This window comes from Pleuronectes platessa, chromosome 23 (assembly GCF_947347685.1).
Source record: "Pleuronectes platessa chromosome 23, fPlePla1.1, whole genome shotgun sequence".
NCBI classification, from domain to species: domain Eukaryota; kingdom Metazoa; phylum Chordata; class Actinopteri; order Pleuronectiformes; family Pleuronectidae; genus Pleuronectes; species Pleuronectes platessa.
The window spans coordinates 5,241,903-5,269,041 of NC_070648.1; the positions used below are offsets into that span (position 1 = coordinate 5,241,903).

At 45.5% G+C, this 27,139-nt stretch overlaps 1 protein-coding gene across 1 annotated transcript in view; it reads right to left on the bottom strand.

Moving 5' to 3' along the window:
- Positions 1-500: 500 nt before the first annotated feature.
- si:ch73-335l21.1 (insulin receptor substrate 1-B) overlaps positions 501-27,139 on the bottom strand; it is a 41,904-nt gene continuing 15,265 nt past the window's right edge. The window contains exon 4 of the mRNA XM_053416263.1: positions 501-3,369. Within this exon, the coding sequence (XP_053272238.1) occupies positions 3,362-3,369 (8 nt within the window). The 3' untranslated portion in view covers positions 501-3,361. The remainder of the gene's footprint in view (positions 3,370-27,139) is intronic.

Genomic DNA, 27,139 nt, shown 5'->3' on the forward strand with positions numbered 1-27,139 from the left:
TTCTACATCAATGGCAAAAAAAAAAAAAAGGATCCCACAATATTCCCATTCGGTACCATCCCTCGGGGGAACAGGGGGAAGGGATACAGAATCTTTTTAGAACAGCAGCAGCAGCAGCACTTTTCCCGCACCAATTATGAATATCTCTACACAATGCAATGAATGAAGTCATGCAGCCACTTGCACTGTTAACCCCCTCCCACCCCCCCGCCCTGTATTCATGATATGTAGCTGTGACCATCGAGCCCCCTCTTTCCAGCCTGTGTGCTAGTACAACAGTAAAAACGTGTTATATTGAGGAGTTCATGAGACACTCAGAGCTGGAAGGAGGCTCCCACCAGCAGGACTGCACCTGAATGCACCATCTACTTGTGCGATCTCTCGACTGAAAGTACCTTCAAGCGTGTCTGCTTTGGCAGAAAACTGCAGTTTCAATATGAGAACATTTCCAAAAATACATTTAAACTTATCACTTGTGTTTGCTTGTGTGTACGCTAGCGTTTTCATGTGTTTGACTCCAATTGTTTTTTCCATTTCTGCATTGCTAACCACTATTATGGGGCAAGTCCGACCACAGATCCCAATCTGCATGTAATTAAGCAGCGTTGTTTTGCTCTGGGGACGCCGACAGTTATGTGACCAGAGTGAGAAAGTTCATGAACTTCCCACAGCAGGCAGATAAACACATGAGCACAAACTAAAGAGCTACGTAGATGTATTTAGACATGAAGACATTTTGTTGTGGTTTTTTTTCACGGTGGCCTCGTCTTTCTCTTCATGCATTTCTTTTTTTTTCTTCTGACGCTCTGGTTAAAGTCATAAGAATATCCAAGGATAAAGCATACGCAAGTCTCCTTGATGACCTTTATCTCCCGGAGTCACATCAGCAGACTGCGAGGGGAGATATGTCACAGTTCTCTCTCCCCCCCCCCCCCCCACACTGCAAAATAAAAACATGGGGGGGAAACACAAAAAGGTTACGTCGTTAAAACAATACAAAGCAATACGTCCAGACTTGAAAGCTGAAGGTTGCTTTTCGAGGTGCTGTCGGAGAGGAGGACAGCTGAGTCTTTTGTTGTTGTTGCGATTTGGCACTGGTGGCCCCGCAACGATTCCCGACAAAATGTAAAACAGTCCAAAACTCCACCGATCGGGGCCATGGCTGTCGGTCGAGTCATCTGATAGATCACCGTCACACTTGAACAAACACCAACAAGTACATTTTTTTTTCTTATTTTTTTTTAGAACTGTACAGTCAAAAGAGACAAAAATAGACACAAAAATAGACTCGATATATTCTGCTAGGACAGCCCTATTAGTGCTAGCTGCTAAGGCGGGGCAGAGAGACTGGCAGGCAAACAGGACAGACAGGCACTTAAGTGCTGATGCATAGCGGAGATTAAAGTAAGACCCATAAGCAAAGACAGAGGAGGCGGGAGGAGATCGGAAGTCTTGAATTAAAGGTTCAGTGTGTAGGATTTAGTGACCTCTAGTGGTGAAGTTGCATGTTGCAGCTGAATATCCCCTTCCAAACATGAAAGAGACCCTGTGGTAGCCTTCAGTTGTCATAAAAACTCAGAAGATGTTTAGTTGGTCTAGTCTGGGATACGGTAAAAAACATGGCAGCCTCCGTAGAGAGGTAAGTATAAAGTATTTCAATATAAATGGTCCTTTACTGGGTAAAAAAATAAAACAATTTACACAAATTTGGTGATCACACACTAGTAATTAAAATTCCATTTCTTCTAATAGATCCCTTTCACCTAAATCTAACACACCGAACCTTTAAAGGATTTAGGAACGAAGTATTTTAAAGTCAACCTGATTAAAACAAATTAAAAAGTGTAAAAACCCACTTCATAAACTTTTGGTGAGGACAACAAATTAGGAATTTCTATAAACTGACATCGTAGAAATAACAGCTAAGCCCCTTTCCGGTGCTAAAAGCAGTGTGCTGACTGCTACAAAGCTAGCATTAGCATGGCTATAGATAGGGTCTCTATCCCCACTGTACACACCTTATGTTATTTTGCATCCTGAGACAAAGGGGATTAAGTGGGACACGCACGTATGGAGCTAATAGCGCTAATGGGATTGCTTGGCTCTGTGGCAGGGGTCTCACCCTGAGCTGGTCAGCAGGTTGGTGAATTCACGCCCTGGCATGGTGGTAATATCTTAATCTGAGCTGGAGGCCTTCGGAGAGCGAGCAGGACAGTGTCAATGCTGACAGACAAGCCCCTTTTGTTTTCAAGCCTAGTGTGTGTAATACTGTCGGTGTGTATGGCTCTGGTTCGAAAAGTTAAACGGGAAAGAAAAGGGAGACGGACAGAATAAAAGTGACGCACGTTACAATGAGCAGCTAGCCGACAGTCGCTATGCTAATATTTCTCACAGTAGACAGGAGGTCCTGTAGCATTGCTAGTACCATAGTATAATTTATGTTAGCGCAGATGCCGCGTTCAGGTCACAACAGATCCATCGTTTGCTACGTTGTCATTAGCATCAGCTTAAAAAACGGGACTAAGAACTAAGAACCCATTTTATTTTGGAGCGGATACGTTTGGTTTTACTTTCTTTAACACATAGGCTGAATATGAGGGAAGAGATCTCTGAGCATCCTTTTACTCATGAATAGGGGAAACTTGAATATTTATAAAAAAAATTGGCTCCAAATTAAACAGAAGTGCCAATAATCCATAAAAATAGATGATGCCTCACATCAGCCAAAGCCCTTCATTCACGGTCCCCCTAAATTTAACGGATAGTGTTACATGGACAACGTACCATGGATCCTATGTGACATTAACGCGGCATTAAGTGCGTTTCACTTTCAATATGTTCCTCTGCATATTTGGGGAAACTACATCAAATGAAGCACAAAGAAAGAACCCAAAGTTGAACTTAGTCAAGGCTAAGTTGAAAGTTCATTGCAAAACAGCTACAGTCTGAAAATGAGGCACTTTTTTTTAGCAGTTACTGTAAATAGCTCTATATATATATTGTCTTTCTCATACATATGATAATCAGCCACCTTTGAACTCTATATGATTGGATGTTTTCTCCATTTTTGTACCTTTCTCTGATTGGCTTTCACTCAACGAATGAGAGCAGCGAGAATCTTTTCAAGAATGTCATTTGGCACACATCTCCGCTGGTTTCCGTAAACCAACCGGATGAAAGCGAAGAAAAAAAAAAAAGACCCTTTTCCATCGGTCTCTGTCAAAGTGCTTCATCGGGGAGGGGGGGGCGTGTCCGATCCAGTTGCTCCTTTAATGCAATTGGTTACACGGATAGGAGCAGGGGCGGGGCTTCGAGGTGAGTGGTACCAGATTGTTTCCCCCCCAAGGACGACGCTCCGACATCAGCACTCTGGAGGGAAGAGAAACACAGAGGGGAAATGGTTTGGTTAGATGCAGAATAAACAATAACTGTGATATGAGGAAGAAATATTATGACATGTATACACAGCGCGTCTTGCTTATCGGGGGTAATTATAATATCTTTTGTGAGATACGTGTCTGCTTATCGGCCCCGGGAACACCGTGACCTCACAGTGAACAACAGGGAAATACAATACGGCCAGACAGGCGTGAAACAGACGCAGACATGAAAGTGAAGAAGAGAACAGCAGGAAAAGGAGAAAGTGAGGACACCTATTGCTGCAGGCACAGAGTGATGTGTGTGTGTGTGTGTGTGTGTGTGTGTGTGTGTGTGTGTGTGTTTGTGTGTGTGTGCGTGCAAGCAGAAGGTAAAAACTGAGATCCAGAAAAGATGTCAGGTCGGCCTCATTTGCACAGTTGATTTGATTATCAGGACGCAGACTTGATAAATCTGCTTCAGAGCAGATACAGTAAAATAATCGCACAACGTCACACGTCAGACATCTGCCTGTTTGTGTGTCGAGCCCTGAACGAGACACTGTACAGTTTGGAAAAATACGTTTAGAAATGAAAACACAAGTTCAAATCAAACATTATCTGCCGCGTACTGATACATGAGGAGCCTCAGGGTGTCTCCACAATGTCTCCCAAGTTGTTTGACAATTTCTGTGACATGTTCCTTAACATCCACTTATCTGTGCAGAGCGGTAAACGAACGGGGGGGCTTTAATCTCTCGTCTGTCACGTCTCTCGTCAAAAACATAAACAACCAATCTGATCTGGGCATGTGAGTAGGAAAACCTGGATAAGCACCCTCTCTCTTTCTTTCTTTCTTAGGATCACCATTAGCACCAGCATAAGCATCAGCCATTCTTCCACAGCCACATAAACAAACAGAAATAGATAATCTCGTTAAATTGTTCAACTTCCAACAGAAGATATTTATAATTCTTCTAAAAATTCATAATATGTATTCCACCAAAAATTTGAGCTTCTCTTAAATACTCAAACTCATTGAATATGGATGGTCATCATGCACCACAGCATTGGACCATCAAAAAAAGAAAGTCAAAAGACCCACAACGTTTTTACCATCCCTGTCACGCACCCCCCCCCCCCCCTCTCTGTGCTCATGAGTGTGAGCTGTCTGGTGGTTCTGGGAAATGGCTCACAGTAACGGTTTTTGTTTGTTTGACGCAACGTGAAACAATGTTGTATATACGACAATATGTCACAACATGAAGAACCAGTCACCGGTTTCCATGTTGCGGTGGACGACTCTTTAAACAAACCGACTTCTGTTCATAATAATGTCTCGTTTTAATAGGATAGCTCCCGGCAGCATTACAGCTTGATCACACCTCCTGAGGTCACGTGTGTCACAGTGGTTTTTTATTAACGAGTCAATGGAAAAATGCTAAACAGTGGGTTGTAGACTTTGCAATGGAAGCAGGATCGTGACCACTATAAGGATTAGTCAGTGCTCTTTAAACCGGGTTTGCTTCCTGTCAAATGTGATGACTCATGCTAAAGACTCGACGGCAGCGAGTCGGCCCCGAATAACAAATCTACAAAAGCCAGTAAAAAGGGAGCCGGCTCAGAGAGAGTTCCCCGCGACACTTTAACCAACATTTCCCAGCAGCTCTCCACTCTCTAATTGCACAAGATTACTCTACATTTACATCCTCCCTCTCTCCCTCTCTCTCTCTAGTTTGTGTTCTTCCTGGTGCAGTGAGCTATATTTAGTGCCCCCCCACCCCCCCTCCTCCCCGGTGCAGACGGTGCCTGCCAGCACCCGGCCAAATCCACGGTGGCCCTAAAGCTGAGCAGAGCGGCTCGGAGTGCAGCGGCTCCCTCGTCCAGGCAGCCGGCCTCGAAAAAAACAGCAACACAAACAATCAAACCAGCCAACCAGTGGGGACCGGAGGAGACAGGCAGGACACGCACTGGTGCACTGCCATGAACACACACACACACACACATGCAAACATCTCATGAAAGCCCGGGACCCGGAGAAGATGCTATAATTACGCGGTCGACATTCACTTAATGACGACCTTTCCCTAAACACAGACGTGGATAATTACACGCTGAAACATGCTCAACAACTGCCTCATCTCTAATGCACGTGCTACGCAAGACATGTTCCCTCTTCTGACCGCGAGCATCGGTTATTGCCCTCTTCTTGTTTCCCCCCGAGCTGCCCCATCCATCGCTCTGTACCCTCCCTCGGCGGTTTGTCTATCGATCGCGTTTGTTTCCTTTTTGCATCGTTTCTCCATCTGTGGGCAAATCGATTTAATAATGACCGGTGTAACGATTGCGTGTGAGCGAATGTGTGTTTCTGTTCCTCCGTCCTCTCCCAGACTGTTTTAAATCAAGAGGTTAGACGAGGCTATCTGCCTCCGCGCTCCGTGTCTAGCCAATAACTGTTCTCCAGCCGCCTGGGTATGTGTGTATGTGTGGAAGTGTGTGTTTGTGTGTAATTAGGAGAGTCTGGGTCTGTGTGATGTCTCAATCGAGCGCTGCCTAAAAATTGAAAGCCACCCTGTGCTCTGGTCGTAAATCCAGTGTGTCAGTCTATCATTTCCAGCGCCGCCCCCGCAGCACACAGAGCGGGCCTATGCAGCACGATGTGAGTCAGTGAGGTCACCGGTCACTCGGTCGGTTTGGATTTAAATCAGGTTTTTATTTTTAAAAGCAAAAGTGCTCGGGATCCGATTCACGTTTCGAGCTGTTTGAGGTCATCGGCTTGTTACAGTAAATGAAAGCTCTCTTGAGGAGAGAGGCAGAACGAATGCTGCGGAGTGGAAAGTCATAGGATGCCAGCGTGGGGACAGAAAGCACGAGCCTGTAGTAGGGTTTGTGAGCTTCACTGGAAATCCCCCAGATGAGTTCATCACAACATCTCGTCTTTTCTACAGACGTCTCATCGGCCCCGGGGCAGAAAAAAGAACGTAATCCTGTGGTTTTTAAAGATTTATCATCACGTGCCGGACTCGCACCAAACCGGGCAGAAACAAATCCCTTCCAACTCCATGAGTAACCAGCCCCCCGACCTTTGACCCCTTACACTGAGGAAAGCAAAGAACTTTCTCCTGGAACCCATCAGGGAATTGTATTAATCCAGGGATGTGAAAAATCCCCCTGCGTTCCCACTCAAAGTGTTTTTCCACAATGGCAGCTATTTTTCTCGTTCCAGCAGCTCGAGCCTTTTCGCAAAAATCCTCCAGCACTGTTATTATACTTGACTGCATTAAATCATCAATCCCGCGAGGAGGACGAGCGGGCAGGAGGTGCGACGGGCGCAACATGAGCCGGGGATCCAGCGTCGGGAGGACAGCTGCAAATACGAAGGAATGGACGCTCGGAGCAGCGGGGGGGGGGGGGCTCCTGTGTCCCCTCGTTTAATTTCTCCCAACGACGCCAGAGAGTCTGTCGCTTATGAAGATATAACGTTCTCCGTGCATGAATTCAATTTCACAGATCTTATTTGTTAGTTGTGAGTCCAGCTCGTATGCACATGACACTTTTTGTGCATTACACGTTTGCCTCCTGTGAGTTGCAAAGGTGATGTTGAAGACTTTGGCTTCTTCATGGTGGGGGGGGGGGGGCTCGGTTTCACGACCGTTAAAATGAATTCATATCTTGACCCAGTTTTCCCAGTGAAGCAAAAACTTCTGAACCGTCCCCCTGCAGCACAATCCACTTCTGCACAGAATTATTTCAGTGTTAAATTTCCACTATTTCCACTTTAATTCTCAAGCACATGGTTTCGTTAACGCTCCCCAGTTCCCTCCACTGGTCAGCGGCATCGAGTCCAGCTCGGTTCTGGTCCAGATGGAGAACGGGCCTGACGGAAACAAGCCGGTTCTGCACAGGACGTATTGTGCAAACACGACTAAAAGGTTAAAGTGTTTGTAGCTGATCCAAAAGACCCCGTTTTAAAGGGTCAGGATGCGATAATTGTTTTAAATGAGGATAATGAGGCACAATTATCCACATAACAGTCTTTCCTCCAATGCATCCACAGTGTTTCACCGGGTTCTTTGTAAACAGCGGGGATTTAACAGGTATGGAAACAGCTGCAGGAAAATTTAAAAGTGGGGAAAATATAATGAAAAGGTTTCTTATGAGCGACGTCCAAATACAGAACTCAGAGATGTGGTGATTACAGATCTGGGGCCAGTGGTTCAGACCTGTTTCATAATGTGAAGCCATTCTGCGTCAAGTTCGAGAGGAGTTCAGGGAGTGCAGTTCACACATGGCTTTCTCGCATTGAGCTGTGAGGTCTAGAGCAGAGGTCACTGGGAGGTGGGGCGTCTAGACCTGGACCTAGAACTCGTAAATTAATAAAAGGAAGAAAAAGGGAAACTTATATTATACTTTTTATTTTTCCTATACTTTTGAAGATGTACTTTTTAAATGAAAGCTTTCGGTTTTGTACAGAAATATTTTTTTCTATTAGAGCACTTCTAAATCATTTCTCCAGCTCAATGTAAAAACTGATAATAAACCCGCAAACTACAACTTTCACTCAGGAGCAAAAATCTGTCTTTAAACTGAAAAGAAATAAAGTGACATTCATCATCATCATTGAACTTTTCTGAGGACGTCTGTGTACGTAGCACGAGGTTAAAGAAGTTTAGTGAAAGTTCATACGGAGTGTAATAAGAGACTGTGCACATATTGACGCACCCCGTCACCTCGCTCAAACAAACTTTTACATTTTGCCGACGTTGGCCCTGAGGGTTTAAAACACACTTGAGAAGGAGTTGTGTTTTGACCCTGAGGGGCCACCGTAACACGCTGCCCTGCAGAGGCCTGGAGCGGACGCGTCTCTTCTGGGAAAAGTCCTCTGGGACACGGGAAACTCTTTTTAAGACTGAGGAACCACCAGCAGCACTTTGTTTGGAATAAATACAAGAAGAGCTGATTTGTGTGTGTATGTGTGTGTGTCTGTGTGTGTGTGTGTGTGTGTGTGTGTGTGTGTGTGAGTTCATGCGCATCCCTCTTCACACGTTAGAATGGGCCACACTTGACTGACAAGTGATTCCTGGTCGGTGCAGTTTATGATAATGTCGTCTTTTATGGAAAATGAAGGTGCTAACCACACAGCCCATAAATGAGAGCAATCAATTATCCCACTGGAAGCTTTTTATTGTTTTAAAAACAACCCCACCCCCCCCACCCCCCATTACGGGAACAGTCGACGCCGCACATTTTCCCTTTATGTTCAGCCGTAAATTTCCATAGAGCAGGGTGTGTGTGTGCTGAAAGACGAGTGCTGTGTGTGCTTATTGCACTTTCACTCACACACACACACACACACACACACACTGTCATCCTGCCAACGACAATCACACCCACAACGGCTACAACAGCCACGTTACAAGGTATCTCTCCAGGTGTGTGTGTGTAATAAGTATGTAAACCATCATATCTGAGGGACCCACAGCGATCTTCACTCGACTTATTAAACGATACATATCTTAAATTAAATGTTGTAATTTCAGTCTGTGAGTTGTCGGATTTTCTCGACATGATTACACAATGATTCAAGTTGCAAAAAAAAACACACAAAAAAAAACACGAGGCCCGAGGCGAGTTTTCATGATGCACAAGCGACAGCGGGAGAGAGTCAGTGGGTGTGTTACGGCACAAAGACGAGCAGGAATGTGTGGGGACAGGAAGAGGCAGAGTGCTGAGTGGGGGGGGGGGGGGGGGGGGGGGGGGGGGGGAGAAGGGAGAGGTGCCCCACGTGCAGCTTCTTTAGATCGTCCTTGCGCAACATCTGAACTTAAGGGTTTGCGTTCCTCATCCTGGCAGCCATGTCGGCCTGTGAAATATTTGACTGGCAGCGAGCTGTAAATTAAAAAAAAGGCTCCATTTAATTTAGAAAGGTATTTTAAGAAGCCGGTCGCGCTGCTTCAGAGGCAACCGCACTTTGAATAGGACCCAGAGAGTGTGAGAGCGATCTGTGCCGTCCTCAGGTACGATATGAACGAAGTAAAGTGGAGCTCAGTTCGCGATTTTCTGTACGAACTCGGCATTCGTTTTTTTTAGCGTCTGAGCGCGATGTTTTCACAGATAACCGACGTGCGCAGTGTAAACAAATTTGGGCCTCCAAGCCAAATTGGCTAAACTCGACCGGAGATATCATTTTCCTGAACCCGACCCGCAGGAATCCCTGTTGGGTTGAGTGTCCACACTCTTGTATAAAGATGGACAACTTGACATCGCCCGAAAAACGTAGTCAATAGATCAGAAGCTCCGCCTCCTCCATGTTAGTGGATCAAATTTCCCTGTAAAGATGGTTTCTGTTATTTTAGGTAGTTGTGAGAGGATGTTTGTTCAATCGCTTGTTATTCCAGGAAGTTTTTAATGACTTATTTGATTGACAGGTGAGACTGACTCATGATTTGTTGACTACACGTATTGGCCGGGCCCTCAATGTTTATAAAAATAGAAACTGTGTCAGGTAAAATAAAACTGCAATTAGGTTCATTGGAACAACACATGTACTGAGTCAGTGCCTGGAACTGTCATTATCTGATAAGAGAGGACGATTGGCTTTAAAGTGCCAATAAAACAAGCTGCAAAAACAAATGATTTCTTGGTAAATGATTTATCTGCATGTCCTACATTCAAATATGTGCCTCAGGGGAAAAGAAGATATATTTGTTTTATTTTATAAGCATAGTATAAAAGACGTGAAACCTGTTGGGGCAGAATCTGACTTTAGCCGTTTAAAATATAACAATTTTAAAAAAGTGGTTGTCCTTGTGTAACAGAAACTGGCTTCTGTGCTGAAATCTGACGTGGGACGTCCTGTCCCTGGCCGGGACACACACAGTTGAAGCCAGAGGGGGACTAACGGGTTTGGAGGAATGTTATCTGGTTCAGTTTCTCTCTCTCTCACACTCCTGCACACTTTCACCGTTTCCAGTCCCGGATCAGAAGTGTCTCTCGGCCTCGGTGTGGTGCCGCTCCACCAGTTCCACCACTATCTGTCCACACACAAACACAGGCCTACACCTTTTGGGGTGGGGGGGGCGTCTCGAGTGACATATGGAGTGATAGCAGGAGCGGGGGGGGGGGGGGGGGGGGGTCCTCACTTCTGAGTAAAGCTTTTCTGGAAGGAAACACAAGACGCTGTTGCACCACCTTTTAAGAGAGATAGCCGAGCGACGGCGCTGCTCCTCAGACGTTTATCTCCGTGTCGCTTCACTCCACCCCCGTGTGAGATCAGAGCAATTTAAATAAATAATAAACTCAAAGATCCCTTTGGTTCTTTGGAACAGTCACCACAAAGCTCCCACTTCACTCAGACTCAGATCTGCGTCAGGCTCACTTCTGCTCAACTGTGGATCTTCTCCCTCTGACGACACCGTGCGTGACACTGACTTAAAAAAAAATATACAAATTTCCACCAGACTAATTCAAACCTTTATTTCCCTGCTGGCATCAGTATCGACTGTGCTCGTCAGTGAATCTACTAAACCAGAGCTGCTTCACTGCTGAATCATTAAAGTGATGACGGGGGCTGACGGTGCACAATCGGAATTGTGTTTGGAAACTGATGCCTATCTGTGTCCTGCAGTGTGTGTCCACGTGCCAGATGTTGCTCCATGTTGATAAGGAATTGTGTAACTATTAGTGCAGACACCACACCACACCGCAAGCAAACACACACACACACACCCAGGCACACAAAAAGCCTTCCCGCTCATATAAGTTATATGATAAAGAGCTCTGTGTTTAGAGGAAATATCAGGGGAAATGATTGTATACGTGTTTATGTTTATGTGTGTGTGTGTGCGTGTCTCTGACTGTGTGTAGACGGCCCGACTTGGCCAACGGGCAACGCAAATATTTGTTTATGAACCTTCTGGAGGCTCCTGTAGCAACGCTTCTCTCGCCCTTTCCTCGTCTCCACAGGAGGAAAAGAAATCAGTAAAGGAATCTCTTCTTCTTTTCTTTTTTACTTCCTCGCCCTCAGAGTCCTCGCTCTGCTCCCCCCCCCCTCCATCCGCAGCCCTTTAGCACGTTCACTTGAAGTTGAAGTGCCCTCCGCTCTTGTTAATGGGGGAGTTTCTGAACCAGCGGTTTGAACTCTGCTCCAGCAGAGTGGATGTGAAATGAAATAATAACCATGTGGTTTCGACTTCCACTTTTTAAAGCTACACAAGTCGTTATCTTTACATCAACACTGACTCGATGCGACACAGTTGCCCCCGTCTACACCCGAGTCTCTGGGACTGGGAAGTGCTCGACCACATGAGAGTGGAATCACCAGAGACGCACTGAGGCCTGGGTGTGATCTGATTGGCCAGACCGCTTATGGAGGGGAGACCATATTCAACACAGGATACGATTTACAGTCTTTTTCTGCCATATTTATCTTATTACTTATTTTGCACAAAAAAAACATATATTTAGCGATATGTCATTATAAGAAATGACTCCCTCTCCTATTGTTTCAAGTATTTTTATCAGCAGAGGTTTTTTCGTAATGCAGTGCAGACTTTTTCGGATCGATCCGGAGTTCAAAGGTCATGTGACTTGGACAAACACCCGTCAGACGTCTACTCCGAGAGTTTTCCTCTTCTACGGAAGCAAATGGAAAAAGCAAAGAAAATCCAAAAGCCGAACACAGACTAATGGTTTTAATAAAGCTGTGAAGTAAATGTGACTCGTGTTAAATAGACACAAACACATGTAAAACCACTGGTCTGGTGCCTTCCACCACATGAGGACAGACATTCGGAGATTTATTTGAGTCTGAATTGAGACGACTTGTAAACAGAGAGCAGCAGTTAAAGAGATATAAATGGTGCCATGCAAGTGTCAGACGGATTGGTTACAGGGCACACCGATCACGTGTGTAATTCGTGAGTCAATGAACCGCAAGCTGTTGGGAAATGTGTGTGTGTGTGTGTGTGTGTGTGTGTGTGTATAGAGAGAGTAGTTGCAGGTTGCACAAGCACATTTACTTCTATCTATGTGAGGACACTGGACATAATGCATTTCCGAACACCTTAAGGCTCATTTGCGTTCAACCCCTGACCCCCAATCCTGACCTCAAACTAACTCTAACCTGAATCCTAGCACCAGGGTGACACGGTGGAACAGTGGTCCGATCAGAGCAATACGGTTTTGTGCCTCTGTAAGTTTACAGTTTGCATTTTGGCCCTGGTAGTCGCTGGTGACCTGTCCAGGGACGTACCCCGCCTTTTGCCCTAGACCAGCTGGGATTGACCCCCCCCCCCCCCCCCCCACTGGTGTAGATGATGCACTGATGGAGTTCAGCTACACACCACAGACAGCAGGTGAATCACGTCATCCAGAGAAGAGCCATTTGGTAGCAGTTGCTGTGACCACTGTTTCCTGCTCGCATGTGCATTAGTGATATCCCTGCAGAGTCACCACGTCATGTAAGTGAGCAGCATGATGACGCACGCCCGATCATAACCCAGTGTGTGTGTGTGTGTGTGTGTGTGTGTGTGTGTGTGTGTGTGTGTGTGTGTCTATGTGTTGTTTTGGTTAGGAGGTGATGATTCATACTCAGATTCTGCTGGACTCCCAAAAAGAAGTCCTCCCCTCCCCCATCGTCAGCTCGCACAGGAAAGGAAACCAGGCCGTTACCACACTGCCCACCCCTAACCCCCCTTTTTTTTTTAAATGAAGAAATCATGTCACGTTTCTTTCAGCTGCTCATGAATACAACAAATGTCATTAATGGCAAATGAAACTCAGCACGGACTGAAGCAGCAAACAGGGAGCGCTCGCCGCCTCTCAATCATCCCTCGCTCATCCACTTTCCTCTCAACCTCCTGACCTTCCATCTCTTCCACATGCAATTTCTGCTTGTTTGTTCTTGACCAGGTCGGACTAATGAGGAGACGGGGGAGCCGAGCACATGTCATTTCCCCCGCTGGCTGCCGATTGCGAGGCTTTTAATGCTCTGGTTAGCGGCTGAGGGCGCCCGCAGCCCAGAAGAACATTGTGCTATTAGCAGAGCCCGAGTGTTGTTGGGTTTAATTGAAGATTCCGGAGAAAGGTCTGTGTCGGGGAAACGGAAACAGAACATTGAGTTTCTCTGAAGCAGAGAAACGATGCACGGATTTGAAGATGTGCACGATGAACAGCTCGAAGGGAATCGGCCTGAAAAACACAATCTGCTAAAGAAACGCACAACACAAAGCAACACACCAGAATTTAACAATGATCCAAATTCAATATTCTTTATATTTGAAACTCATTATTGACTTTACTGATTATTGACTACATAGTTTGGCTGAGGTAAAAGGTACAGAATTGTCGTCTAATGAGGAAAATCTCGAAAAGTCCTTCCAGTCACACACACACACACACACACACACACACACACACACACACACACACACACACACACACACACACACACACACACACACACACACACACACACACACACACACACACACACACACACACACACTTGCAACTTGTACAATTGAATAAATGAGACCCTTGGAGAGCACAGGAGGAAGCTGTTAGTTCTACCTGCACGTCCCTGGTCACAGCGCTGACACCGGAGGGAGGGGGTTGGTGTGTGTGTGTGTGTGGGGGGGGGGGGGGTCGAGTCGAGTGCCAGGCAGGACTCTCTAAAGGTTAACGACCGTTTTCAGGCCACTAATGGCAGCGGTGAGCAAACATCCCCCTGTTCCCTCGTTCGATCGCAGTTACATAAAGCGAGCCAGGGGCCGGGGGACTGTTTGTTCTTTCTCTCAATCACATTCTAGAAGATTTCAATGATCTCAAGACAGGAACACGTTAGGGGAGATGGGGGGGGGGCATGGGGGGTTCTGCTCATATTTGCATGAGCGACGCTGGAGGGTGCAAGCGGGAACTGTCCGGGGGAAAATCTAAAACTCTCCGTCCTCGTCGTCCAGATTGGAATAATTATCCACTTTCCTTTTCTCTGAGGTGAAAACAGAAGAAGAGGTTTTGATTTGATCGCTTGAGGAGAAGCGGAGGCTGCAGGTCGCGGTGTCAGAATTAGGTAACTGACACGTGTTCAGCCTATAGACCCCCCCCCCCCCCCCCCCTCGAGGCCGTTAAAGAGTTGAGCAATCTGTATGAAGCCGAGGGGGGGGAGAGATGGCCCCACAGGTCCCATGATCCTCGGCTCTTTGCTGCTAATTTGAAACACCCAATGTCCAAACTCGACTTCTGCTTTGCGAGGGGGACGCTCCGGGCTCCGTGCGTCAGAGTCGTTCGGCTCAAGCTGCAGATAGAAAAACTGCTCAGCTTGCATTCTCACTTCATGCTGGATTTTGTTTTTGTTTTTAAGGATAAAGGAACTGAATGTTCTGATAAAGTCTAAACTTTCAACCGACTAAGAGATTATGAAAGCAGAGAGACCTGATACTTGGAGGTTTCTCATTGATTTGCTCATTCGTCTGATTGACTGACTTATTTCTTCATCATCAGCAGACACACAAATAACATTTTATGTGCAAATCTGATGTTTCCCCATCACACAGACACACACATGTGGGTCCTGCTGGTTGAAAGGGAGAGTTGGCTGTGGAGGGAGTCGCTCTGGGCTGCAGTGTAATGAGGCGGAGGCCATGAATAATACACCAAAAAACACCATGGTGACGCCGGTGATGTAACACAATTAGGTAAAAGTTACACGACAGCAGCTGATGTGTCGTCCCAGACTGTCATTACTGAATCCAGCAATAAGACAAATGACTCAGTGGAGCGCACACGGCCGCCAAGGCACAACAGTCCCCTTGAGAAACCATGTTTGAATTCCCTGAATCTAGATTTCTATTTGGATCTGCACCATCTTTTATCTTTCAATAGGTTTTCTGATAAATGGACGGGGGGGCTATTTGACAGGGGTAAATATTCAAGTGTCACATGATCACCTGTCAGTCATACTAACACAGACGTCGAAAAACTGCTTAATTGGACCCAGTTCAAACTTTCTGATCAGATCGGGGCCATACTGGAGAGTGCGAGGGGGGGAAAAAGGGATTTGATGGCGGCTCATCTGAGAATAACTTCCCCCCCCGTCAGAGGAGTCTTATCTGGATTCACACCCTGTTCATCCACGTCAGCACTCCAGCTGACCCTGAGATCAACTCTGACCCCTCCTCATCCCCTGGACCGTCTCCACCTGATCCCTCCGGCCTGAGCACAGCTGAAGACGCACACACACACAAACACACGTGTGCTATAACCCACACCCTGCCACATAAACAAACAACGCAGTACACACACACAAACACACACACAGAGAGACTTCAAGCGAGAAGCGTCTCATTAGTAGACCTTAATCAGCTTAGTGGTCTCCAACACCCACTGGCACTAAGCTCTTTACGGACCAACCCAGTTAGAGAAGTGGCAGCTGAGTGATGTCATGGCCCGGGATCCAATAAGACACACACACACAGTCAGACGCACACAGATCAGAGTGGAGACATGGGGAGAAACACTGCGGCTGTGTTGACATCAAGACAATCACCTGAGAGTACAGTGTGCGTGTGTTAGTGTGTGTGTGTTAGTGTTAATGTGTGTGTGTGTGTGATTGTGTATGGGTGTGACCAGGGAACAAACTCAAGGGTGTGAAGAACGCGGAGAACTTGTAGCTCGAATAAAGCAAAGAGAAGCTCAAGCGTTTTCCTGAGGGAGTGTGTGAGAATGGAAGGAGACAAATAAGTGTGTGAGTGTGAGAGAGAAAGGAGGGGAAACATTCCCTCCCTCTCTCCCTCTCTCCCTCCCTCCCTCCTCCTCCTCCTCCTCCTGTGCACTCAGTAACCCCAGTGGGTTGGTGGGTGGCTTCTCCGCTCTTTTAGGAGGCGCCCGATGCTCTCTGCGCCCGGCATACATCCCATACCACAGCGCACAATCAGCACTCTGTAGCCTGGATCACGCTCATACAGGCCGCTGGCACACTGCCAGGCGTGCACACGCACACACACACTGACAGACAGGCACAAACATCTCACACACTCTTACTTATATATATATATCGAGATGGAAACGCACACATACACAGGAGATGCTTAAACTAAAAAGGGACACGCTGTATACGTCAATGTAAATTGACCAAACCACAATGAGCGGCTGTGACTAACAAATCATTTTGTCTGTTTAGTCTATAAAAACTGAAAATGGAGAAATTGAACACAAACATATAAAAGTCAGTTTCCCCAAATAAAGGATTATTTCTGCCGCTGACTAATCCAAACACGTTTTGACTGCAGAGAAGAGCAGCAGAAACTGTGTCAGATGGCTTTAAGCATTGTTAAAAGGACTTCATAAAGACAATACTAAATTATAATCTTTATCAATTATTTCACTTAATAGGTAAACTCCTCTAATCTTGGAGTGGATCCGGGTTAAGGAGAAGATCCACGATTTTTTAAACATGTTCTATAACCTTATATTGGTAAGTGCTAAATTCAAGTCTTTATGCTAAGCTATGTGATCTAGCAGTTACTTCATATTTATCGTTGACATTATTAAGGTGGTATTGATTTCATGAAATACACACAAATGCACAAAGAATTATGACGAGTGTGTATTATGCAACACAGTCCAGTGGTGAGAGGTTCATTCAGCAGGTGCTTCACCTTAACTTGGCGGGTGGAGGAGCCGACTTAGTGAAACAGGAAGTGATCTCCTCCTGATGCTTACATGCGCCGCTCAAATCTTTCCTCTGATCTTAATCAAATCATGTAGTTTATACTATATCTGATGGAAGTTCTTGGTTCATTCATTCATTCATTCATTCTCACACACACACTCCCCCGCCCGAGAGCTTTGCAATCTGTGCGACATAATTGTGAGAAAGTCCCCCCGCCCCCCCCCCCATACCAAAAAACAACAACAACTGAAAAGTCGGATGTGAAAATAAGAAAAAGAAAAACAGAGGAAACAAAAAGTCCAAAGAGAAAAAGAAGAAAAGGCAGGAAGAGGAGGGGAAGAAAGAAAGAGAGATCTGGAGAGTGGAGGAGGGAGGCATGGTGGGGGAGAGCGGCTTTGTTCAGAACAAAATGAGCAAAAACAGTGTTGACAAAAGAGACAGGAGATGTGTGTGTGTGTGTGTGTGTGTGTGTGTGTAGACAGGCTAGACTGGGGGCAGGTAAGTGAAGGTTACTTTGGCCATTAGCTGAGGAGCTTTCTGCTGATCCCTGCTTCCTGAAAGGTGATTGGCCAGGATGATCTCTCTCAGCTTTTCCTATTAGGAGCAGCAGTGCCTCGAGAATGTGTGTGTGTCTGTGTGTGTGTTCATTCATGTGCGCAAACCAAACAAACCCCGACTTTGTAGTGTTAACCAAAGAGCTCTGAATTGAAAAGAAAGCACATACAGGTGTGGCCATCAAATACCTTTCTGTCACATCAATGACAAGTTCAGGGACCAACGTCCTTAAGACAAACACACACACACAAACACACAAACACAGTCACAGAGACACACAAGCGCACAGCAGCAGGGGAATGAATTGTACTGGCAGCTTGGTCAGTCAAAGAGGCGCCTCTGGACAAACGAAATGTGTGAATCTGGTGCGCTTGTGTGTCTGTGTGTGAGTGTGTCTGTGTGTGAGTGTGTCTGTGTGTGTGTCTGTGAGTGTGAGTGTGAGTGCCCGCCAAATGGATGTGAATAAGCCACTAGTCAGTCAAAACCTGACTAGAGTACTGAACTGTTAGCTGAGGTTTTACTACCTAATTAACATTCGCTTGGCCGGGCAGCTCACCAGAAACACACAAACACACACACACACAGACACACAAAGTAGCAAGGGCTGCTATTGAGCTCCTGTCGAGGAGCCCTTGAGCAAGCTGTTAATCCCTCAGCCGCACATTTGGCTGAACAGGAAGTAAGCGAGGGATTAACAGCTGAAAAAGAAAAGTTCAACCATGAATAGAAGAGTAATTTTTATAAAGCTTCTATTTTTCTTAAGTCGAGGGAGAGGTCGTATGTTCACGTGATGATGTCACAGATTTTCGCCGGCCTTGGACAAGACGCCAGAGTCACACGTTATTTATGAGCCACTATCAGTAAGATCATTCCACGCAGAAAACACAACGAGTGTGTTTTAATGTGTGTGTGAGGAAATAACATCGCATGTGTCTGAGAGATGAGAATCCAGCCTCGTCAAGGTCTTGGGAAGATAAGTGACTGAAAATAAAACAAGGCGTGGGAGAGAAGCACAAACACAACAGAAAGAACAGAAAGAGAGAGAGAGTGACAAGACGTCAGAGTCAACAAAAGAGTGAGAGAACAAGCATGTGACACACAGCTCCCTCTGCACAATGTCAAAATTGATTTTTCGCAATAAACCATAAATGAGGGGAAGAAAGAATGGACCATTCAAACTCCGGCATAACTCGCGTCAGCATTTCCAGGTCGTGGAAGTCGTTGGTTCTATATTTTCCATTTTAAAAGTTTTCTTTGAGACTTCTGAATAATCAAATAATGCTAGAGGTCTTCATTTTATTGACAGTGCTGGATGTTTCTTAAACTCTGATTCCTACGAGGTTCAACCATCGCTGCTTTTCAAAAAGAAGTCAGTCAGAGACTCAAATCAGAAGTGACTGCCCGGCTCTGTAGTTCCATCCGAAGCCGACCCAGAATACACAAGAGAGCCGATTCAGGAAGGTTTTTTAAAGTAGGGCTGCAACTCATGATTATTTTTATTAAACCGCCGCCAAGGAGGTTATGTTTACACTCCTGTCTGTTTGTTTGTTTGTTTGTTACCAGGATTATGCAAAGCTACAGAACGCGGTTCCACGAATCTTGGTGGAAGGATGGAACACGGGCCAAGACCGACCCAGTTAAAAAACGAGCACAGGTCCGGATTAAAGAGGAGATGCAGATCACTTCCTTTAACATTATGAGATAGGGCAATTTTTTTTGGGACATTTTGAATACCTTCCCAAGGAATAATTCCTGGATCCCGATGAAAAAAAATCAAGCGTATTAAAGGGCTGGATACAAGTGAGTTTGTGCAATGTGGAGCAGCTTGATTTAATTCCAAGGAACCGCTGGGCACTGGTGGAGGAAAGCAAAACGTTGGAAATTCAGAGAAATGTCCAAGTTACCATTCTCATTCGTCTGGTTTTGTCCAGCCAACAATCAAAACCCCAACAATACATCGTTTAACGATAAATGGATAACGATCAGTTATCATCCTCGATTCCCCTCAATTAAAGGCAACACAAAACACGTTTTTCCAAGGAAAGCCGCAGAGGTGCACCCGCGTTTCGGAACAGCGCCACACAGAGGCTCCCGAATGCAACTGATTATTAAATTCCTAACGAATGACTGCTTGGCGCCATTTGTGGCATAAAAACAATTTGGGGCCCGAAGGTTTTTTTCTGTACAACTGTTGTAGAAAGCGCTCGTGATTGTGTAACGTTGCCTAAGACCAACCATGGACGACCGTATCATACCACAATGTCACGCTCATTTATTATAAGTAAAGAACAATTTTGAAACTCTATCAGAAAAGGATCTAATGAAAGAGCAGTACAAGAACGCTTTCATAGCCCGATGCGGCTTACGTTCATATGATGGACAACGTGTGACGCACACAGTTCAGACTTTGGCTCCATTTATTCATCCTGCAAAACCAAATCCACCCGTTTCCTCTTCTCCACCGACACCGTCCTCAAACACTTACCCGCCAATTCGCCGTGAAGGAGATATTTGAGATTCTTCTCCTCTGCTTTTCTCATGTGCAGCTATGAATGCTTCCCTTCTTCCTGTACAGCAGGAAACTCGGATTTCCCCAAAGACCCATCTGATTGATTTTGTGTTGAAGGCCGAGGCGCCACCATCCATCACCGAATTTCATATTCAAGGGACGTATTCATGACAACCGCACATGCACAGGGAAAAGGTGCATTTCATTGTTGAGACGCAGCATAAAACGATTGGCAGCATAATGCTTCCTCTGTGAATGGTTTGGGCGTCTAAGTCTTCAGATTCATGGACGTGTCCCTCAAAGCAGATTTCCAACACTTTTCGGCATTTAATCCACATCTGCTGCGGGGGGGGGGGGCCTCACCGATGCATGCCCACGACATTTAGCTCTCACATGAGCTCACTAAAATCTAACCAGGGGGCTGGCAGGAACCGCTCTGGGAAACCTCCGGAGCGCCTCACTCGGACATTTGCACATGCAGCTCCTCTGGAAAATTTCAAGAAATATATCCAGTCTTCAGTTTGCAGCCTAATCGTGGGCGGTGGTTGGGACGTGTCTGCTCGGGTTGAGGCAGACAGGCAGATTGGGGTTAGGTTGATCAGAGACTGTAAATCGAGTGTAGGTGTGAATATTAAGACGGAGGATAAATCAATTTTGCACCAGAACTCCAAAACCCCTTTAAACCCTTTCCAAGAGTGAAGCCTGGATGAGTTATTGATCGACAGCTGATTGTCACACTAACATGCATCCAGCAAACTCAAGGTGAGAATGCATGAGAATGTATATCCCCATACAATATCAGGCAGAAGACAAACCTGCAAAAATACTGTCTCCATTAGACGTAAAGAATAATACCCGAGCAAACATCTTAACCTAAACGCTTGTGGCTGTGACACGATGACCTGCAACATCCCGTAAACTCCCTCTGCAGCACATGCTCTCCAGGTGTTCGCCCTGTTGTTCAGTGGCTGTTTCATATTTAGCACGTTATTTGCACAAAGCCAAACTCTCCCATGGAATCTCCATGATGGCGCCAGATGTGGCTGGGGGTAAAAAAAAAGGAAAAAGATTTGTGATGCCACTGCAAAGCCTGTGCCGGCTGCCATTGTCCTCTATTCTTACACGGCGGACATTCATTGGCTCACACAGGTTTTGTAGAAAGCTCCACATGCAGCTGATGCTAGAATAAAGCCGCTCTGTACTACTAGAGATTTGCACTGTTGACCCCATGCTGCTGAATGCTGTCACACTGCGGTGACCAGTGTTGTGTGTGTGTGTGTGCGACGGCTTGATCATGCATCACAAATCAGTATATGTGTGTGTGTGTGTTAGCAATAAACTCAGATTACTCCTCTACCCCTATGATTCGCCTAATTGGAGGACGGTGAGTGGGCTGCAGTGAAACCATACTGCTTATGTGAGCACGCAGATGACCTCATCACATGGTCTGGGCTGGAAGTCAGTGGGAGAGGAAAACGCCTCAGACCTTTCCAGTCCCCTCACACACACACACATGTTGCAGTGGGACAGTTTCAAACCCAAACAGAGGAGAGTGTGAGCTCGGTGACTCGCCGAGCGGACCCCCCCCCCCCCAAACAAAGCAGACCGGACCTCTGAGAACTACACGTCCCCGACTTCAACCACAACAAACCCTGTGACCGTGCGTCTGACCTCCTCCGGTTTCTGAAAGGATGAGAGGATATATTTTATGAGAGCATGAAATATGTCGGCAAATCGGTTGTGTAACTCTGTATTTGGGCTAATGAAGGAAAGTTGAGTTTGCCGTGTGGAGCTCATTTCCAGCTTTGCACAGATTATGTAATCATAAGATTCAGGGGAGGACCTCCTGCCTCGTCCTGTTTATTTTTTATATTCAGCTGATTACACAGTCCAACACAAAGGAGCTGGAAGTCTCCGAGGCCAATTAGCTGCTAAAATTGGAATTTATCAAGCTGCCGAAACTAAACGCTTGTTTAGCATTGTGTCTCTTTACCTCAAATGATCAGAGATGCTTGAACTATAAAGATAACAGCCCTGACTCATGAGCAAGAAATGTAGTGGGGTTTTATTTTTTTTACATAAGTCAAACATCAGCCTTGGTTTTGTCCTCCACATGTTCACTGCTGCTGCCACGGCTCCACATCTGTGCTGCTGTGACACTCAGCGGAGGAGGCGGGAGCTCCATCTGCCTCCAGCAGCAACAACAAACACAAAAACAGATCAACAACACGCACACTTGCACACTCAAACACAATGGTTCAGCTGGGTGATTGACTATTGTTAAGCAAACCTAAATATCCCAGGTACAACCGCTGCCATCTGGCACATTTGAAGCCAGAGGCTGCACAGTAGTGATTGGAGGGTGGAGTTCTCCTTCTCTGCCTTTCTCTCTCTCTCACTCACACACACACTATCTCCGTGCCCGGAGCCTCACCCTCTTTAGGGGTCACGTCCCGTCCACGTGGTCGTGTTTTACGTAACTCTACCAGAGCCATTAGACTTTGGCCTGGGTAACACACACGTCTGTCCTCTCAGTCTAAATCACTGCGGACAGGAGTGAACGTATGTCACAGTGTTTGTTGCATAATGGATTTCCAAAAAGAATATATTATATTTAATGAATCTAGAGCTTTCAACACTTTACATGGGTTCAAAAAAATGAGAAAGAAAATCAGTAGAAATAAAACCCTCAGGTTAATTTAAAGGAGAAATCGAAGGTCAAAGGTCAAACTATGACCCTGAATGTTGTGTAAACATTGCAATTTGTCTGATCGTGTGAGGGCTTGTGCCTTTTGTCCCGTCACTTATCGTAAGTCAAGAAAAAAAAAATGTTACGCACAAAACGAGGAGGCTTAAGATGCGACTAAATGGAACCTGCTTCAGACAGGTGAAGACGTATTGCCGGAGAAAATGTAGAAAACTGCTCCTTCAGACAGACAGAGATAGAGAGGGAGGTAATGGGATCAATTACACAGCTCTTCTAGTGTCTATAGTGAGCAGGATGTGGTCGGTGAAAGACCTTGTTGTGTGTGTCTGTGTGTGTGTTTTCCTGGTCGCTTCACTCACTGACTTTAAGTGACCTTTACCTCTTCGCAGCCCACGTAACCCTGAACTCTGAGGATGTGGGAATGTGCCAAGCAGCTGCCAACTAGGCCAAGGAATCCTGCAGCATCACCAATAGAACCACGTGCTGCACGGAGAACCAGGGTCGAAAAGTTCCTGATGTTAAATGTACTTTGTCGTTAAAGTTCAACTTCAGTGTTCAGCAGTAGATACTTACTCCACATTTAAAGTTTTTTATTTGAATGCTTTAATTAGCATATTCCAATTTAATTGATTTATCAACAGATATCGCAAATAAATGTTCCAGGAAATACATCGCAATGAAAATTACTATCCAGAGATGAACAATTATATATGAGAAAACTTTTTATCTACAGTTTTAGAGGTTAAAGCTTTCACTTGGGGCTTTAAACTTAAAAATAGAATAATGTGATATTCATCGCTATAATTCTTGATTGACTGATAATGAAAAGTTTTATCTTGATATAATTATTTGGTCATAAATCTATAACCCGTGTTACGTGACAAATGATAAGAGTCTAGACACAAAGCCGTACTGTACATGCACACACACACACACACACACACACACAAACACACACACTGTAGATACTGATCCAATTGGTCAGTTATGCATGAGTTTTGCCCAATTAGGCAGTAGTAAACAAATGTAAACAACCTTTCCTCTGTGAGCCGTCAACAACAAAATCGGAACAGCATTTCAGTTTCCACCCGACGACAATAATCAAGTCCCAGTCTGCATCATGGGGCTAAATTCTGTCCCATAGATACATATGAATGGATGTCCTGCAAGGGGAACTGGTCTCTGGGCAGGACTTTTAAAAGGCTCCATGTTATTTTGAGACTGGCAAACACACGTCTTCTCCCTCCAGATGGAAAAGAAATAAAATAATAGTCTGGGACGGGGACAGCTGCAAGCGCGGATAATAAAATTCTCTCATGGGTTTCTGGAGGGGTAGATTTGTGGGAGTGGTGGCCGATTTAATTCAAATTAACATTTTGTCCCGAAAATAAAGTAGCAAGCTCCCACTGTCTGTTCAGCTCAAGGTCACGGCAGTCCACTCCATCACGTGGGAAACACACACACACACACACACACACACAGATGGATCCACACGGCAAAGTCATACACGCATTTCTGCCACAGCTCTTAAAAAAATACTAGTACACACAGTGTTTACTGCATCCACACTCAAATGTGTGTCACGGGGGGAAAACACAGACGCACATCTGTTGCAGTTGATTCGTTCTGATTCGATTTTCGTCTTTTGGGTTATTTGGAGAGAAACGACTCCTCCTGTGTTTCCTCATTTAATTTTGCCCATTACATAAGACGTTACCAGCGTCCAACACAGAATTGTCTTTGGCGCATGTCCCACTACTGATGTCCAGATTTAGCTTTCGGAGCCCATGTGCCAAAACTATGTACCCCCGAGACACACACCCACTCTTCTCCTATACAAGCCGGTGCCTGTTGGAGGAAACAGAATCCCTGTAATTACAGATCCACACAAGACAAGATAATTAATAGTTTTTGAAGTTATTTTTGTTGGTAGATTTGTGCCATCTCTGTGTGGCCACTTTTCTTTTCTGTTTCTGCCTCCCTGTGTTTCGGATGCTCGGAAGCAAAATAAAGAGAAAATCTATTTTGAAGTGCCCCTGCAAGTATTTAAAGGATGGAAGGAAACACAATGTGAGAAGGGAGGAGGACGAGAGGCGTGAAGACGAGAGAGAGAGAGAGAGAGAGAGAGAGAGAGAGAGAGAGAGAGAGAGAGAGAGAGAGAGAGAGAGAGAAAAAAAGCTACACAATAGTGAACAGAAGGGAGGGAAGGAATTTCAAATATCCATCTGCCTCGATGATGGAGCAGGGTGAAGATTGTGAGGAATGAGTAGGTGTGAGGACAAGTAGAGAGACACACAGACGAAGCGGAAAACGAGGTGAGAAAGAATAAAGAATAGCAACACACACACACAAACGATAGAGAGCGAGGGGAGAAAAACTGTTTCAGGAGAGTCCACTCGTCCCGGGGGCTCGGCCCTGCAGAGGCCCGCCAGCCCACTGTGGTAAAAAACACTCAAACAAAAGGATCATTTATTGAAGGAGGAAAGAGGGGGAGGTGGGATGGGAGGGATGAAAGGAGGGAGGGGGGGGGAGACTGTACAGAGGCATTTTAGAGCTATGTGAGTGAAGCACTGGCCCCATCTCAACATTCACAGCCAATGTGTAACATTCTCCCCCACGCTGCCCCGCTGACGTACGCGGCAGCCACATCCCATATGGTCCCGCAGAGGTAGCCTGCAGCACTTCCATTTAAAATACACCCCGTGCTTCCACCAGCACGGCTTCCACTTCCCAATAAAACAAACACCCCAGCACTGCGACGTATGGATGCGGCCTGATGCTTCGCTTACATGTGTTGAATCTATCGAAAACCAACTGTGGAGCTCAGACACTCGCCGCAAGATCCCGAGAAGAATCTCCGCTAATGCACTTAAATTCTTAAATCCCACTTCGGAGCAGAGCTATGAAATGTTTGCCGCAGGAACCCGGGAGGATTAAGTCCGACACAACGTACGGTGCAAATCATGTGGAAGCCAGCGGGGCTACATAAACAGTGGTGCTTGGCAGGGTGCATTCATCACAAGAGCCCCGCTGTGGAAGGCTAAGTAAGACTACTGAGCGTTTTACTGCGTATAAATCCACATCTCTATTTAAAAGCCGCTCTATCTGCTTATGCTGCAGACATCCACTTCTTAACAGGCCAATTTAGTGCAGACAGTGGCTCAAAGGGAATGTTTCTCCATGAGGAAACGTCTCACAGTGACCTAGTTGAGGCATTGTTTAGCTGTGGTGGCGCCCCACAGCTCGACAACTGCCCCATGCAGGAGGGAAAAATGGTAATACAATATAAATTCATAGCCTAACCTTATTGACCCCCCCCCCCCACGTATATTAACAATGTCATATTGCAAATGTATACAGTGTTACCTTGTTTCTATTTCTATTTCATTTATCTATTTACATACAGTCACAACAACCTAGTTCAAGTTTCATTAACAGACTTATCCTCAGTATTTTATTTAAAGAATCTACAGGCAGTTTTCTATTGTTCCTTAATGAGCTTCTAGTGATACTGAGGAGATTCTAACATTTAAGTTCTTCAGTGAGAAGGTTTTAGACGTGTCAAGGAGTCTTGGAGGAGTTAGTGGATCTTTACGAGGGAGCAGAAGCCCTTCAGGAAGTTTGTAGTGGGAGTTTAGTGGATTCTTAGGGGTCCTCCAGATGGTTAAACACCTATGGGAGAGCACCGCCATCAACAAAACATCAAATGAGGGAGCGTCTTTTGCAAGACTGCTGCTCGAGTTCAGGACACTTGAAGAATTTATGACGAGGAGCACAGCTGACACACTTTGGCTCCTTTCCATTTTATTTGTCCCCAGTACAACTAAGCAAAAAGCCAGGTAACAGCTCAACTGAAGCAGCACTCTTCTTGGAGTAATATCTTGAATATAAATATATACAAAACAAACATGTACTAAATCTGCAGAAAAAAAACTGTATTGAGGAGTTGCAGCAATGGGAAGTCTCAAGAGGATCAATAGTCATTTCCAGAATATCGATATTCATTGTTATTCCAATAGGTTGTCTGGCCTTCAACACCTAACACAATCACACCAGGTAAAAAGTGGTCTCTTCTCTTCAGAAGTAAACCAACCTCCAGACGAGGAAACCAATTTACGGATTGTCAGCACAGGTGATCTATATCTCATACTGCGGACCATGGGCACAGTCATACAAATCAGACTAGGGTCCACATTCTAATATGGCGCCAGGGGAAGTTTTATTACAAGTACAGATGGAGAGGGAGACTGTTCTCCATCGGATTATCTTGAAAGTGTTTGTTTTTTTTCATCTGAATAATGTGACAGAGCAGAAGGAGGACGACAAAGGGAGAGGAGGAC